This window comes from Apaloderma vittatum, unplaced genomic scaffold (assembly GCF_000703405.1).
Source record: "Apaloderma vittatum isolate BGI_N311 unplaced genomic scaffold, ASM70340v1 scaffold3642, whole genome shotgun sequence".
Classification (NCBI taxonomy): Eukaryota; Metazoa; Chordata; class Aves; order Trogoniformes; family Trogonidae; genus Apaloderma; species Apaloderma vittatum.
The window spans coordinates 22614-35900 of record NW_009702884.1 but is presented as its reverse complement, the minus strand read 5'-3'; the positions used below and the strand labels follow the sequence as shown (position 1 = coordinate 35900).

The following is a 13287-nucleotide window of genomic DNA, read 5'->3' as shown; positions in this document are numbered from 1 at the left end:
TTTCCTTCCCAAGTAGGTCTAGCTATCAGGTTTTCATACCTGACTCTAGCCACAAAATGGATTTATAAACCTGTAACAGACCATTTTCTCTGCAGGTAATAGTACCTTGTTTTCCACCTAGTGGAAAAAGTAGAGACGAGGGATTAGAGGAGAGGTTGCAGACAATAACCCTGCAGTTAGGACTGGTACATTAATGTTGTGGTGAACAAGGCTTGGCTCATATCAGTTCCCAGGTCTGTGTTTTTTCCTACTGTGGTTTTGTACAATCTTTTGGTTTTCCTGCCTGACAAATGGAGTCCTGCTCTGCAATACATGTTACTAATGATGAGATAGAGCTGTACAAAACCGTGGTCATTTATTTAGAGTATCTTCAGTTCTCCTGGTCCCACCAGGCTAGATCTAAGTGAAAGTACATTTTAAACAGAAGATCTCTTTCCTTTGCTACTAAATAGTGTGCCAGCAGCCTACAGGACAAAAACCACTGAAATGTTCCTGTCTGTATGTCCAAAACCCGGCCTAATGACTTTGCTAGGCACTGGTGTCTCACCACAGCCATTCTGATTGTAGAAATTTTGTGTGCTAAATAAATAACATGGGTGGTTTTTTATAATTGAGTGCAACAATAATTACTTTGGGCTTATTTCAGAGGAAATTATTGCTGGTCCCATTGTGACTGTACTAATATAGTGGAACTGCAATCTGCATGTGGAGCTTTTTATCCCAATATAAATGGATCTTTTTTTTTGGTGAATTATATAATTTGTTTAAACTAAACTCCAAAGAACAGAGTCACCCTTACACGTACAGCAATAAGAGCATAGTATTAGTTTAAACTCACATCACTGGAAAATTAAAATGGTGTAAGATAAAGAACTGCCAAATATATACTGTTCCAGCACGCTGACTTTTCAGTCTAGCAGCTGCACTGCTCATAGGCTCAAGCCATGTAAGATGTACCACTCTTTTTTAAACAAATCTTATAATATCCTTATATCTATGCATATTCAACCACTAAGCACAGCACAGATAAAATCAGGATACTAAGTTACATCAAGAGCAATTGAAAAGTGCTAGAATTTTGGAATGCCTCAGGGAATTCTGTTTACCACACATTCCATGCATTTCAAGTCTGCAAATGAAGGTTTATACATCTGCTTATTGAAAAATGGGAATGGTGAGGAACAGAGTGAGAAATCCTGGAGGAGCTATGTAGACATTGAACAGAAACTAGCAGGAGAATAAAGACAAATACATATCTGGAATGCCTGCTGATTCTCGGTTTCTTCTCTGCCTGATAATTTGATGACAGTATGCTGCACTTTGCCAAAGGGCATCACAGAACCAGGTTCAGCTCTCCAAAAAGCCCTGCTACATTGGGAAAGACTGGATCAGAAAAATAAGCATTTATGGGCAGCTGCTTTTATAGTCTTACAAATGCGAGAGACATCTTTATTTTTGTTATTTGGTGGAAGAAGATGCCAATATTTTCAAACATACACCCCCAAACATTCAGCCTAAGAAGGTTGAAGGGAGGTGGTGAAGAGAAAATAGGGCTCTCTTATCAAGTCTGAAACACCTATATATAGTTATGCATGTTTAAAAATACTTTTTTTTTAAAATACGATACATAACTAAACTTTGAGCAACTGCTCTCAACTTGCATTTAGCTTTGAAACCTTTTCTGTTTCAGACCTTAAGGGTGAGGATGCCCAAGTCTTGCCCATTTTCCTAACTCTGTCTATGTAGCAAGGCAATTGTTGCAGATAGGTAATGTACACATTCCAGGTCATGCTACAAAGAGAATTAAGAAACTTCCTGTGGGCAGACTGAGTCTCTGATGAAAATACTTATTTTAAAAACACTAGTCAATTATTAGCTAAGCTGCCGGAGCATTAGTACTTTTTATGAAGTAACCTTTGGCTGATGGACCTGTCCCCTTTGACACTGAAGGCTGAAGACACCTCTTCTACCAACCAATCCCCTGAATTCTGGGGAGGGAATCACAGGCAGTTTGTTTATTTGAAGAGCACTCTGTCTCCAGTGTCTCCGTCAGAAGTTTCATAGCTGGTGGACCATGGAGCTTCTTGTAAACGTAAGAAAATGGATAGAAGAAAACAAAACTGCCTTTTTGCCGCCTGTGTGCAATAAGCTTATGTAAGTAAATGAAGATTCTCTTTTCCCCCTCCCCAGTTCTTATATAAATACTCCTTGCTGTAAGAGGAAGCTGCTAAAATGCATAGATAGTACAGATTAGCAAACAACTTGTCTACATTTAGTCTGTATCTTGGACTGAACTATGGCAGTCGTTCTATTACCTGGTGACCCTTCCCCAGCTGACAAGAGGGGTTGGGAAAGGGAGAGGAGACCTGAAAATGAAATGAGAAAAGATTTAGTGAAACAGCAGACCTAATATTAACACTAATGCCAATATACTGTATACAAAGTTATACCCAGCCTAGCAAATGCATGGCAGTCACAATAAATGGGAAATTGGTCCTCGGGAGCAGAAAGGTGAGTGAGCTGCTTCAGGGACAGTGACCCATCAGAGAAGGAAGAGAAGCAAACGTCACCGTTTATGACGAGCATGATGCTTATGGCACAGGATGCACGTGTTAGCCAGCTCGGGTCAGCTGCTGTGGCTTTTGCCCCTCCCAGCCTAAGCTCCTCGAGACTGCTAACAGCTCGAATACCATGGCTGGCCCGTGATTCTATCCCAGCAAAACCAGGACAGTGTTTTAGTTCCTCTCAGGCTGCAGTCCACCAGAATGCTGTTTTGAAGAACAGAAAGTGGCTGAAATGGTTTTTGCCGTGACTCAGCAGAAGCTGTAAAGATCAGCTTGAATATAAGATATTTGACTCAACTCAGAGTCTCTTGTCGACAGTTAGACTGAGTTAAGGGATTTTGTGTCAGGCCCTGTAACAATAAACTCATAGAAATCAGAGGAAATGGCATCACATCCACAGCTGATAAAATTTAGCTAACAGATTACTGCTACCAAATGACAACCTGAAGCAGCTGCCAGAGCTGCTGAGAGTCATTCCACCTTTGCAGAGGAGCCAAAGCTACAGAAGCAATCAAAACCAGTGGGACATAAACACTGAAAGGTAAAGGGAGAGGAAGAACAGAGATGCTGGAGGAGCAGCTTTCCAGTGCATTTCCAGAGCTGTGAAGGCAGGGTAGGGAGGCTAAAGGAGCAGTTTAAAGCTATGAACCATGTTCTGAATGAGACAGCTAATGTAAAAAGCCTGGGCATTATACAGTTGTACGGCATGTGTATTGTCAGTGTCAAAGGTCATGAACAAATTCCAGTGTAAATAGTGCAACATGTGGCACCTTCCAGTCACAATGTTAGCAAGAATTTCTTTCGTCAGTTAAGTTGAGGACAATACATTTTGTGCAAAACTCCATGTACAGAAGGCTTTCATAAGAAAAGATTCTCTCTGAAAAGTGATGTAAACCCAGGTTTTAAAAAGAAAATAGAAATATTTTTTCTTGCTTTTAAATTTTAAAAAATAATCTTGCTTTACAATTCTAATAATTAAGAAAGTATCAAAGAACATACCTCTTGCCCTACCCTGAACTGCTACCTCTACTCAAAAGCTGAATGGGCAGTCTTGTAGCAGTGATACTAATTTCGATTCCCGGGTGCAAGGGTTACTTTTCAAGGTAATGGTTGCAAGACAAAAATGAGGTAAAGGGCACATCCTTACAGAGATGTCTGTGTTGAAACTACAGTTGTATTTTGAACTGAGAAATTGTGAAACTTGAATCACTATAATAAGGAGAAGACAGTTTTCTCATTTTCTCCCTATCAGTGTTTTTATTTCTTTCATTTTCAAAATGGATTTAGGAAGCATTCTATGAAGCACAGCATTTGTAAAGGCACTGTTTTGTACCACCTACCAGCAGTTCTGTGTAATCCTGAAGTAACACCCTACGAAGGAGAGGAAATCCATCTACTATGGATTCTGAGTTTCTCACCACTCGCTTCTGGTGATACCTAAATATTTTCAGGATTTTCCAAAAAGGTTTTAGGTGATTTTCCAAGAAGTGACTAATAGATTTTCAACATATTTTCAAACTTGATCCTTTATGTGCTGAGTAGAAATGTGTAAGTCAAGCTTTTCATTGCCTTCTACATCATTGGAAGGCAACCATGTCAAGACATTTAAGTAACTTATGATTGTGTGTTTCCAGAGAGAATTAACTGTTAACAACGTAGATCTAACAGCAGATCAGTAGGATTTACGGTGTTTAAATTTATTATGACTTTCAAACTCTTATTCAGTTGTATTCCATACACTTGAGAGGATCAAAAGTGTTAAGTACAAATTTGGGATTTCTAAACAAAACCTCAATTCCTGAATCACCACTTGTCCATAGAGTTTTACCGGAGCAAATAAAAGGATACAATGTAAGAGCTGCAATTTAACTAGATGTGTTTTAATCACACTATTTTGCAAGTTTAAATGCTTTTTAACCTCAGTGATGAGCAATTAATGCAAATTCGGAACCCTTAACATAGCTGATTTTTACAGGGTAGCTATGTCACTTTTAAAGCTCTCCTTTGAGTTCAGAATATGGTACTTACCATAATGACATCTAACTGTGGTCACAGACTATCTGATTCTTCATGGTCTTGAGATGTTTTTAAAAGGCTGCCTGCTGGTACCACTTTCTTTATGTGGTTAAAAAGAGAAATATAAGAGTATATAAAACTTAATAGGCCATTAATTAGCACCTCATTCTAGAAATAGTGCAATCAAGTAATTTTCACACCCCTGAAACCTTTGCAATACTCTAACTGCATTTTGGCACTTTTAACTGAAACTTTTTTCCTCTTATGATTTTTCTTAACTTAATGAAACTGTATTAAGCAGACAACTTTAGTTAGCAGTATGGACAAACAAACCTATTGGAGTTCCTGCTTGTATTTCAACGCTGGAATTTTTTTATGGTATCATTATGTAATTGTTAACGATAGGAATGATTAGAATAGAATAATAGAATGAGTCCGAAGGTCATCTAGTCCCCTGCAGTGAACAGGGATGTCTTTAACTAGATCAGGTTGCTCAGAGCCCCATCAAGCCTGACCTCGAATGTCTCCAGGGATGATGGGACCTCTACCACCTCTCTGGGCAACCTGTTGCAGTGATTCACTACCCTCAGTACAGAACTTCTTCTTAATGTGTAACCTAAATCTACCCTGCTCTAGTTTAAAGCCATTTCCCCTCATCTTATTGCCACACGCCCTTGTAAACAGCCCCTCCCCAGCTTTCCTGTAGGTTCCCTTCAGGTACTTGAATGCCACTGTAAGGTCACCTTGGAACCTTCTCTTCTCCAGGCTGAACAGCCTCAATGATCTCACCTTGTCTTCACAGGAGAGGTGCTCCAGCCCTCTGATCATTTTTGTGGTCCTCCTCTGGACCTGCTCCAACAGGTCCATGTCCTTCTTGTGTTGAGGGCTCCAGAGGTGGACACAGCATTGTAGGTGAGGTCTCACCAGAGCAGAGCAGCAGATCTGCTGGCCTTTTTTTGATGCAGCCCAGGATGTAATTGGCCTTCTGGACTGTGAGCATGCACTGTTGGGATTAACCTATAGCTGCCTGTTTATCATGCAAAATCCAGCTAAATCCACAGGGTAATAGAATTAATGGTATATTTGTCAAACAAAATGTTAAGCAACAATAAGTTTTAGAGCAATATTTTCACTTTTAATTATTGAACTAATAGCGAAACTGCATGGGTTTCTATGAAAAAATTACCTTAACAGTAGGCTACAAGATACCCCTAGATTGCTTTTCTCTTACTTTGTTCTCCAGGGTTTATTTTAATGTATTTCATAAATTGTTAGCTGTGTTGTCACTCTTTTATCTTCCTACCCTTTTTTAGCAGAAGTGTTCATTAATGCAGTTCATTATTACAGTGAGTTCTTGAAAACAAATATTAAATCTGCATGGTACAAACAGTTCCAATTTCAGTTCCTTATTTTAGGATAGGGGCATGCAGCCAAGTGCTATAACATATACAGCGTCCTATGGGGAAAATAGTCAATTTAAGAATTGTAATCTAATTTAATTCTTTGGGCTTTTATTTAACCAAATACTATGTCACTGTTACTTGTTATTTCTGCTTTACTAGTCCCTACTGTGGCGTCATTATCATTTAAATACTCTTCAAAGTAAACATGGTAATCGTAGCAGATCAAATTATATATGTTCAGCCATTCAGAATAGCTTCTCTCAAGGCTTACAAAGTACGGACACGGAGGCACATCGTCCTTCCCTATGTTGCAGGGGAGTGGCTCTGCTGGTTCTAGTATCGCCCAGAATCTCTTCACTGAAAAAGTAGAGCTCAGCGCAACTCAACTGACATGTCAGGAAGAGTTTAGGAACAAATTTTGAATCACAGCTAGCAGGCCCGATTTGCAGAGATTTTTAGCAAAGGAAAACCCGCTACCTTACTTCTTTGTTGGTGTAAGCAGACTGATTGGGTTGTAACAACTGGGTTGTTACCTATCCTTTGTGACAGCTAAGAAGTGCTCCTTAGGGCTCTTAAAGGAAGCAGAGTTAAGATAAAGGGCCTGAATCTCCTTTTCTCTATTAGCCACAACCACAATGAAACCATTGTAACGTTGTTCCACCTTAGCAAAACCAGTATGAATAGAAGAGAAATTAGCTGATAATTCCTACCATCAGTATCTCTGGTAATTCTGCCAAGAGGGGAGGGAAAAAAAGAAAGAAAGTATGTTTTTACCTTTATTAACCTTCAAAAGTATTTTACCTTTACAGAATCCTGATCTACTCAGCTCAGGTTGAAAAGATATTTTCCTGGCGTTTCTGTCTCTTATGCAGCAATCTTTATCTTTACAGTTCAAAGCTCCTTCCACAGTTGGTAACTATCGTTGTCCCCTCTTCCTAGCTGGAACCACTGAAACACCAGGAGGGAGGTAGCTGGCCTCAGGTCACCCCTGCAGGACAGTGGCAAAACGGAGAGATGCATCTGAAGTCTTCTGAGCTCTCATTGTGGATATTGCTTGTCATTCAGCATTGATTTCATTGACTAACTGTCCCCCCCAAAATAAAAGATAGTAATAAAAATATATCCCCCAAACCAAAAACCAACTTATGTGAAAGAAAGTGGAGGTAGCTTTAAAATGTCACTTTGTTTTCTAGGCACCGCCATCAATTAAATGTGATGTTTGTTGGAGGGCCAAATGAAAGGAAGGATTATCATATTGAAGAAGGTGAAGAGGTAACCTATAGGTTGCTTATATTTTGCTGGTTTAATTGATCTTTAACGATTAAAATGCAGCTACTTTTGAAGCTACAGATTAGCCATGCCAGGCTCAGTGATGTTGTATTTATTAGATCTATTCAAAGACTTAAACAGAATCATTCACCAGAACCATACACCATCTGTGCATTTTGTTTGAAACAAGTACATGAGATCAGATCTATTTTGCTCTAATTCATTTCCTGCTGGAAAATAGAGATAGTGTTCTGACACATGAAAATGTCTCTTTTCAACATTTTGGAACAAAACTGTGGAAAGGTAATGATATTTTTAAAGTGATATTTTGTGGCAGAAAATTGATCTATATTTCAAAATACTAAATTTGAAATTAAAAATTAAAAATTTTGATTGATTTGAATTGTATTTTTCTGGACTTTGTGAAAAATATCAGCATTTTCAGCTTTCACTTAGATTTGGAGGGTTAAAGAACAGAATCTCTAAATATTTTTCAAACAAGGCCCCTTTGCTGCACTCTTTTGTGCCACTGCTTTCGGTTGTGAGTAGCTGTTGTGTCAAATGCAGAATAGAGGAAGTAGGAGTAGAAACCTATCAAAATTGTAACAGTTTATACCTGTTTTGTTTACTGCTTTTTTTCTGGAATTGTCTGCTTGGCCTGAGGACTCCTGAGTCTGGGGTTTCACAACTGGCTCTGAAGGCAAGGGAACACCAGAGACGTGGCAGGAAGGATTTCAGGATGGGAGACAATTTGCCTCGCTTCCCTGCAGAGTAATTTAATTTCAAATAATTCCAATAAAATCTGGCCACCTAATTTTAAGTTCCTTTAGAAACCCAAGCCATCATTCGTTTTCTGCTGCATTTGTGCCATGCAGGTGTTTATTGTCACTGTAACTGTACTGCTCTGAAAGAGTGGATGCTACCTTATCACTGACTCCAGCCTGCTTTGCATTGCCCCCACGGTCTCCCAGCCCACCCACGGCTGTGGGCACAGGCATGTCCCACATTACCCAACATGTTTCGTGATGTCCCTTCTCCTCGGCTGTGCAGAGGGAGCTTTGGCAACACCCTGGACCAAGCCGTCGGGTGGGCTGGGAAAGAGGCAAGCCAGGTCTCAGGGCAGCACTTGTGAAGTGGCTGTTGCTAACCAGGAGAATTTATCATCCGTCATGTATTTACAAGGAAATTAGAGAGATACCTCGCTGGGGGAAAAAAAAAATAAAAAAACCCCTGGCTTTGTCAACATGATTGTGTCCCTAGGAAAGGAGCACTCACATCTGTAGTATGACTGCTCAGAAAGCACTGGGAAAAATGTCTAATCTGTACACTGCTGTTATGGTATATTGTTAAGTATTTTATGTTAAATTAAAAAAGAGTGAGCTAATTTTGTTATCAAGGTTTGGCAAAGCATAAAATGAAGGTATATGTGGAAGGTAACTAAATACTTTTTTCCTGTAGCTTAACCTTTAGGGGTTTAATACAATTAATTTATTTTAGTGCTGTAAATAATACATTAGAGCTATACACTACGAGGAACACACAAAAGTGAGCAGAAGTTTAAATGGTAGAATATTTTGCACTACTATATTAAATATATGGTATTTTTTTCTTTATGACCTTGGGTCACCCTGCGTCCTCTGGTTCATACTAGATTATGCTTGGTCCCTAAGTCATTCCTGTGATGTTTTATTTTTTAAAAATTATCTCCTCCTGCCCTTCCCTTAAAATGCAAGTTAGATATAACTATATATGTACATAACTATATCTGTATATAATTTAGCACATATTCTTTTAATTTTGAAAGCTGTTCTTGTGTTTGAAAAGAATTTGGCCTGCATTTAATAAGCCTAAACCCATTATATGAGTTTCCAACAGTGTAAAAAGTTAGCTATATCTATAAAGTCATATTTTATAGTATGCCAGACTGTCATAAATTATTGCTAATTCAACTGTATACAAGATTTTTGAGGTATTAACACATAGCAAATTCCCCACAATTACTTAGGAATTTTATGTTTCATTTTTTGTTGCATTATCGGTTACTTATCAGTTAACACGTGGGCCAATTTTCTCCACTTTTATGGAAGTACAATGTAGTCATATGTTGCATTTTACAATAGCTTTTTCTCAGACACATTTGCACCTTCCTGTGATCTAATTTAGATCCATTATTTTCATTAGAGAAGAATTGTGAAGTAGTGAGTATCCTAGTAAAAGAGCCTATTCCTAAATTAGATTTGGAATTAATCAAAGCATTGAAAACCATGTTCAGCACATTATTTTGGCAGACAAAAGGTGATTTATAGTTCCAAGTGGTAATTTGAAAGACAAACTGTATAGGCATACTGTCAACAAGCCAAATCATGAATGCAAAAACCCACAGATCCTTTACACAGATTTAGCTGATGCTGTTTTACTACCATTATTCTGATGGCAAAGAAATATTGGCTTAGAAAATAAATTTAGTGTTGTTTGTATCTCTCATCTCATTAATTTATGCCTATTTATCATGCAGCTTATAGGGTATCCTGTGGCACAACTTGTGCTTGTCAGCCTGAAGTTTGCAGCAGCAGGAGGTTCACATGCAGAGATAAAGGTTTAGGAGCATCCTCCTGCTCTCGAGCTGTTCTCAGTCAGTGCCATTAACATGCACGTGTATCAATTCTGACTGAGTAATTATGAGAAAAAAGGGAGGCTCGCTTTGGACTCCCTTCAAAGCCTTTTAGGATTCTCCTGAACAGTCATTTAGGCTAAATCGACAGCTAGTCTCGCACATTTTTTTTTTTCTTCCTCTCAACAAGCAGGAGTTTCCTAAATATGTAGCTTGACATTTTCTTCCTTCTTGGTTTCTCTCTACTAGACTTCCTTCTTCATTTGCTGTGCACTACTTATTTGCCATCCATCTGCACAGAAAAACTGCCTCATACCTGAGACCTTGTTTTCCGTTGAATAGGTTTTATAAGGAGCCAAATCAAGCAACACCTTACAAGAGATAAACGATTCACATTCATTTGCTTGACTTTATCATTATGTCATACTCATTCTTTTTCCTATTTGTAAATGTTAAGTTCCCCCTTGCTGCCTTCTCCACCAGAACAGATATAATCAACACCCATCTACCTGCCTGTAAATCAGACGTATTCTCAAAATGGAAGTGGGTTGCTTTCAGAAATTCATCTTCTGTTGAAACATGGCAAAAAGCCTACTGTGAGAATGCACCTGTATAGCTATACAGACAAAACTTTCTTAACAGGCACTAAAAAGAAAGTGTTTGTGCTATATAGTTAGTTCTACAAGGCTTTCGTGTGAATCATTATTCCAATGTACCTATTTTGTCAAGAGAGCTTTGGATTATATAGACTACAATTCTTGTGTATGCTTGATGAGACCACTGAAATCTTCTGCGGTGACCCTGACATGATGTGGAAGCCCTCATGGCTATGGAGTAGCGGGTACATCCCAGGTACCAGGGGACAGTCTGTGACATACCTTTGTCTCTTGAACTTTCCATCATACAGTAGCGTTTGTGACAAGAAGAGTTTCAGTGCTTACACAGCTCACAGACTTCATGGTGTATTTGCTGCATTTTTGCTTAATCATAAAGCCTGAGGAGGGGAAAAAAAACTTCTAATCTTATCTTATTAATTCATCATATAACTTCCAGAAAAGGATGGTAAGTGAAAACTGAAGGGAACTGTATATTTTGGAAGAAGTTAATGACAGAAAAAAAATACAATTGTAACAAAGCTTAACCATAGTAAAGAATTTCAGATATTTACTGCATCACGTGGGCTGCTTTGGAGGACAAAGTGAGATATGCTAACAGCTAAATCTAAGACCACAAAGTGATTAGGCTCCTGCCTCTTTGCCAACTTCAATCCACAGCTTAATGAATCTCAACTAGCTGATTTCAATTTCTTAACAATTAATATTCTGATGTCGATTCTACAAAAACCAGTGGAGTTCCAGGTGGAGAAATTCAAATCAGCCTTTCACATTTGCATTGCCACAATATTCAGCTTGGCTTTAAAAGACCTCCTTCTTCATTGTGCTGGGTGTATATTATACTGAGCATCTATGCTATACTCAGTATCTAGATTGCTTCCTATGGATAGAGCCACCCGAGTACTGATCAGAGTAGATCAGAGCCCTTTAGGACTGCAGTCGTAAAGAGGATTCTTGAAGCAGAAATTCCCTCTCCCTTGATCACCTTGGCCAATCTCTTCAGTTTCTCCTAGCACATTTACCTGCTCTAATTGAGATATACTGACAGCTTGCTCCAAAAAGATGATACATATTTGAGGTCACATCTGCCACAGCTCATCTGAGTTTTCTAACCTGAGTTTTTGATTTCTCATTTTCTCCCTCTCTCATACACATGACACAAGTAAGACTTGGCTCCAGTTTCTGGCAAATTAAGCTCCTTAAAAGAAGCCTGACTCCTAGTGTGTGGTGCTCTGTGGTCAGCATGCTTTTGAGAAACTCTTCCCTAGCTCAGTTCTCCCTTTGCATTGTGTGGGGATACTGGAAGCCTAAGCAAGAAGGTAAAAAGGGGCTAGGGTGAGCATTCCAGTAGGTAGTATTTCCCAAATAAAGCTGAGAACATGAGTTCTAACAAAGCAAGAGAAACCTTTTTGCATCTTTACATTTAAAACAATCACCCCATTTATCTGGTGAAAACTCTTTAAATGTTTTAGTAAGAAGCAAAGCTCCTATTACAAAGTAATAAGAGTGATGATCATTTTGCATCAGAAAGATTGTATCTTCAGAAATAACTTTTCTGTGTGCAATTGTTAGGATGAGTTTCTTCTAGTATTCAGGTTTCACAGGTGACATGTACATGAGCAGATTGAAAAAAAACCACACACCGATAAAATCTCGCAATGTAGTTTTCTTTGCTTTCCTCATCTGTTTGCCTTCTGACTTCTGATAGCTGAAAAACCTTGTGATGACTGTTTTCCTGTGCACAAATAGATCAGTCACCATTGAAGTCTGGAGAATTCCCAGGCTCTACTCCCACATCAGAATTTGATTTGCTTTGCAGATTAAATTAGTACTTAGCAATCTGACAAGCAATACAAACCAGCATATGCCAAGTCAGAGCTTAAGCCTAAAAGTGGCTGAGCAATTCCAAATTCCACTTCCAGAAGTCAATATTCAAAGTACACTGCAAATTGCAGGTATCTTTAGAGGCCTGTGAATAAGCTCTCAGCTACAAAAGCCCTCATAGAGCTCTGGGCTCCTACATCTAGGCAGAGTTTTATGTACATTGCTGTACATAAAATAGACTTCTTTAATTGGCCTATACAAACCAATCAGAAATACTGTGTTCTTCCCCTACTACATGCTTCCTTCTTTACTCTGCAAGGATACACATACCTGGGTGAAGGAGAAATACATTTATCATGTTAATGTGATGGAGATGATAGTGCTCTTTTCAAAGTAGTACCCTGTTGAAATTAATTCCTACCAAGACAAGCAGCTTCAGTGATGCTTCCGCTGAAGGAAACAGTGAACTCCCACCTCTCTGCAGCTCCACCTATTGTATCCAGAAATGCCTGCATAATGTATTTTATGAGTCTTCATAATCAAGTGAAATATCGTTTTACAGATTCAGCACTGGTCATGCTGCCTTTCACAGCAGCTTAACACAAGTACTCTCAGGTTTGATACCTGATCAAGAAAGATGAATCATAGAATCATAGAATCATAGAATGGCCTAGGCTGGAAGGGACCTTAGAGATCATCTAGTCCAACCTCCCTGTCATGAGCAGGGACGCCACCTCTCGACTAGACCAGGCAACACATGGGGACCGAGCGGGAGTCAAACCCACGACCTCGGTGTTGGTCCTTGTTGCCAGCACCGTGCTCAAAGACTAAGGAAGAAGGATGCAATTCTCCTGCAGCAAAGAGAATTTAAGGAAAATTAAATGAGTAAAACTCTCAATATTAAAGGGCTTTCAATTTAGTTTTCATAGATATAACTGCAGTTTTAATGATCATATTGAATAATGACATAAAAAAAATTAGTATGT

General features: G+C 38.9%; 1 protein-coding gene across 1 annotated transcript in view; it reads left to right on the top strand.

Annotated features, from left to right (window-relative positions):
* The first annotated feature begins 2057 nt into the window (after window positions 1-2057).
* The window catches only part of HAAO (3-hydroxyanthranilate 3,4-dioxygenase), a 33161-nt gene continuing 21931 nt past the window's right edge, over window positions 2058-13287 (top strand). The window contains exons 1-2 of the mRNA XM_009864383.1: window positions 2058-2154; window positions 7177-7255. Of these exons, the coding sequence (XP_009862685.1) occupies window positions 2075-2154; window positions 7177-7255 (159 nt within the window). The 5' untranslated portion in view covers window positions 2058-2074. The remainder of the gene's footprint in view (window positions 2155-7176; window positions 7256-13287) is intronic.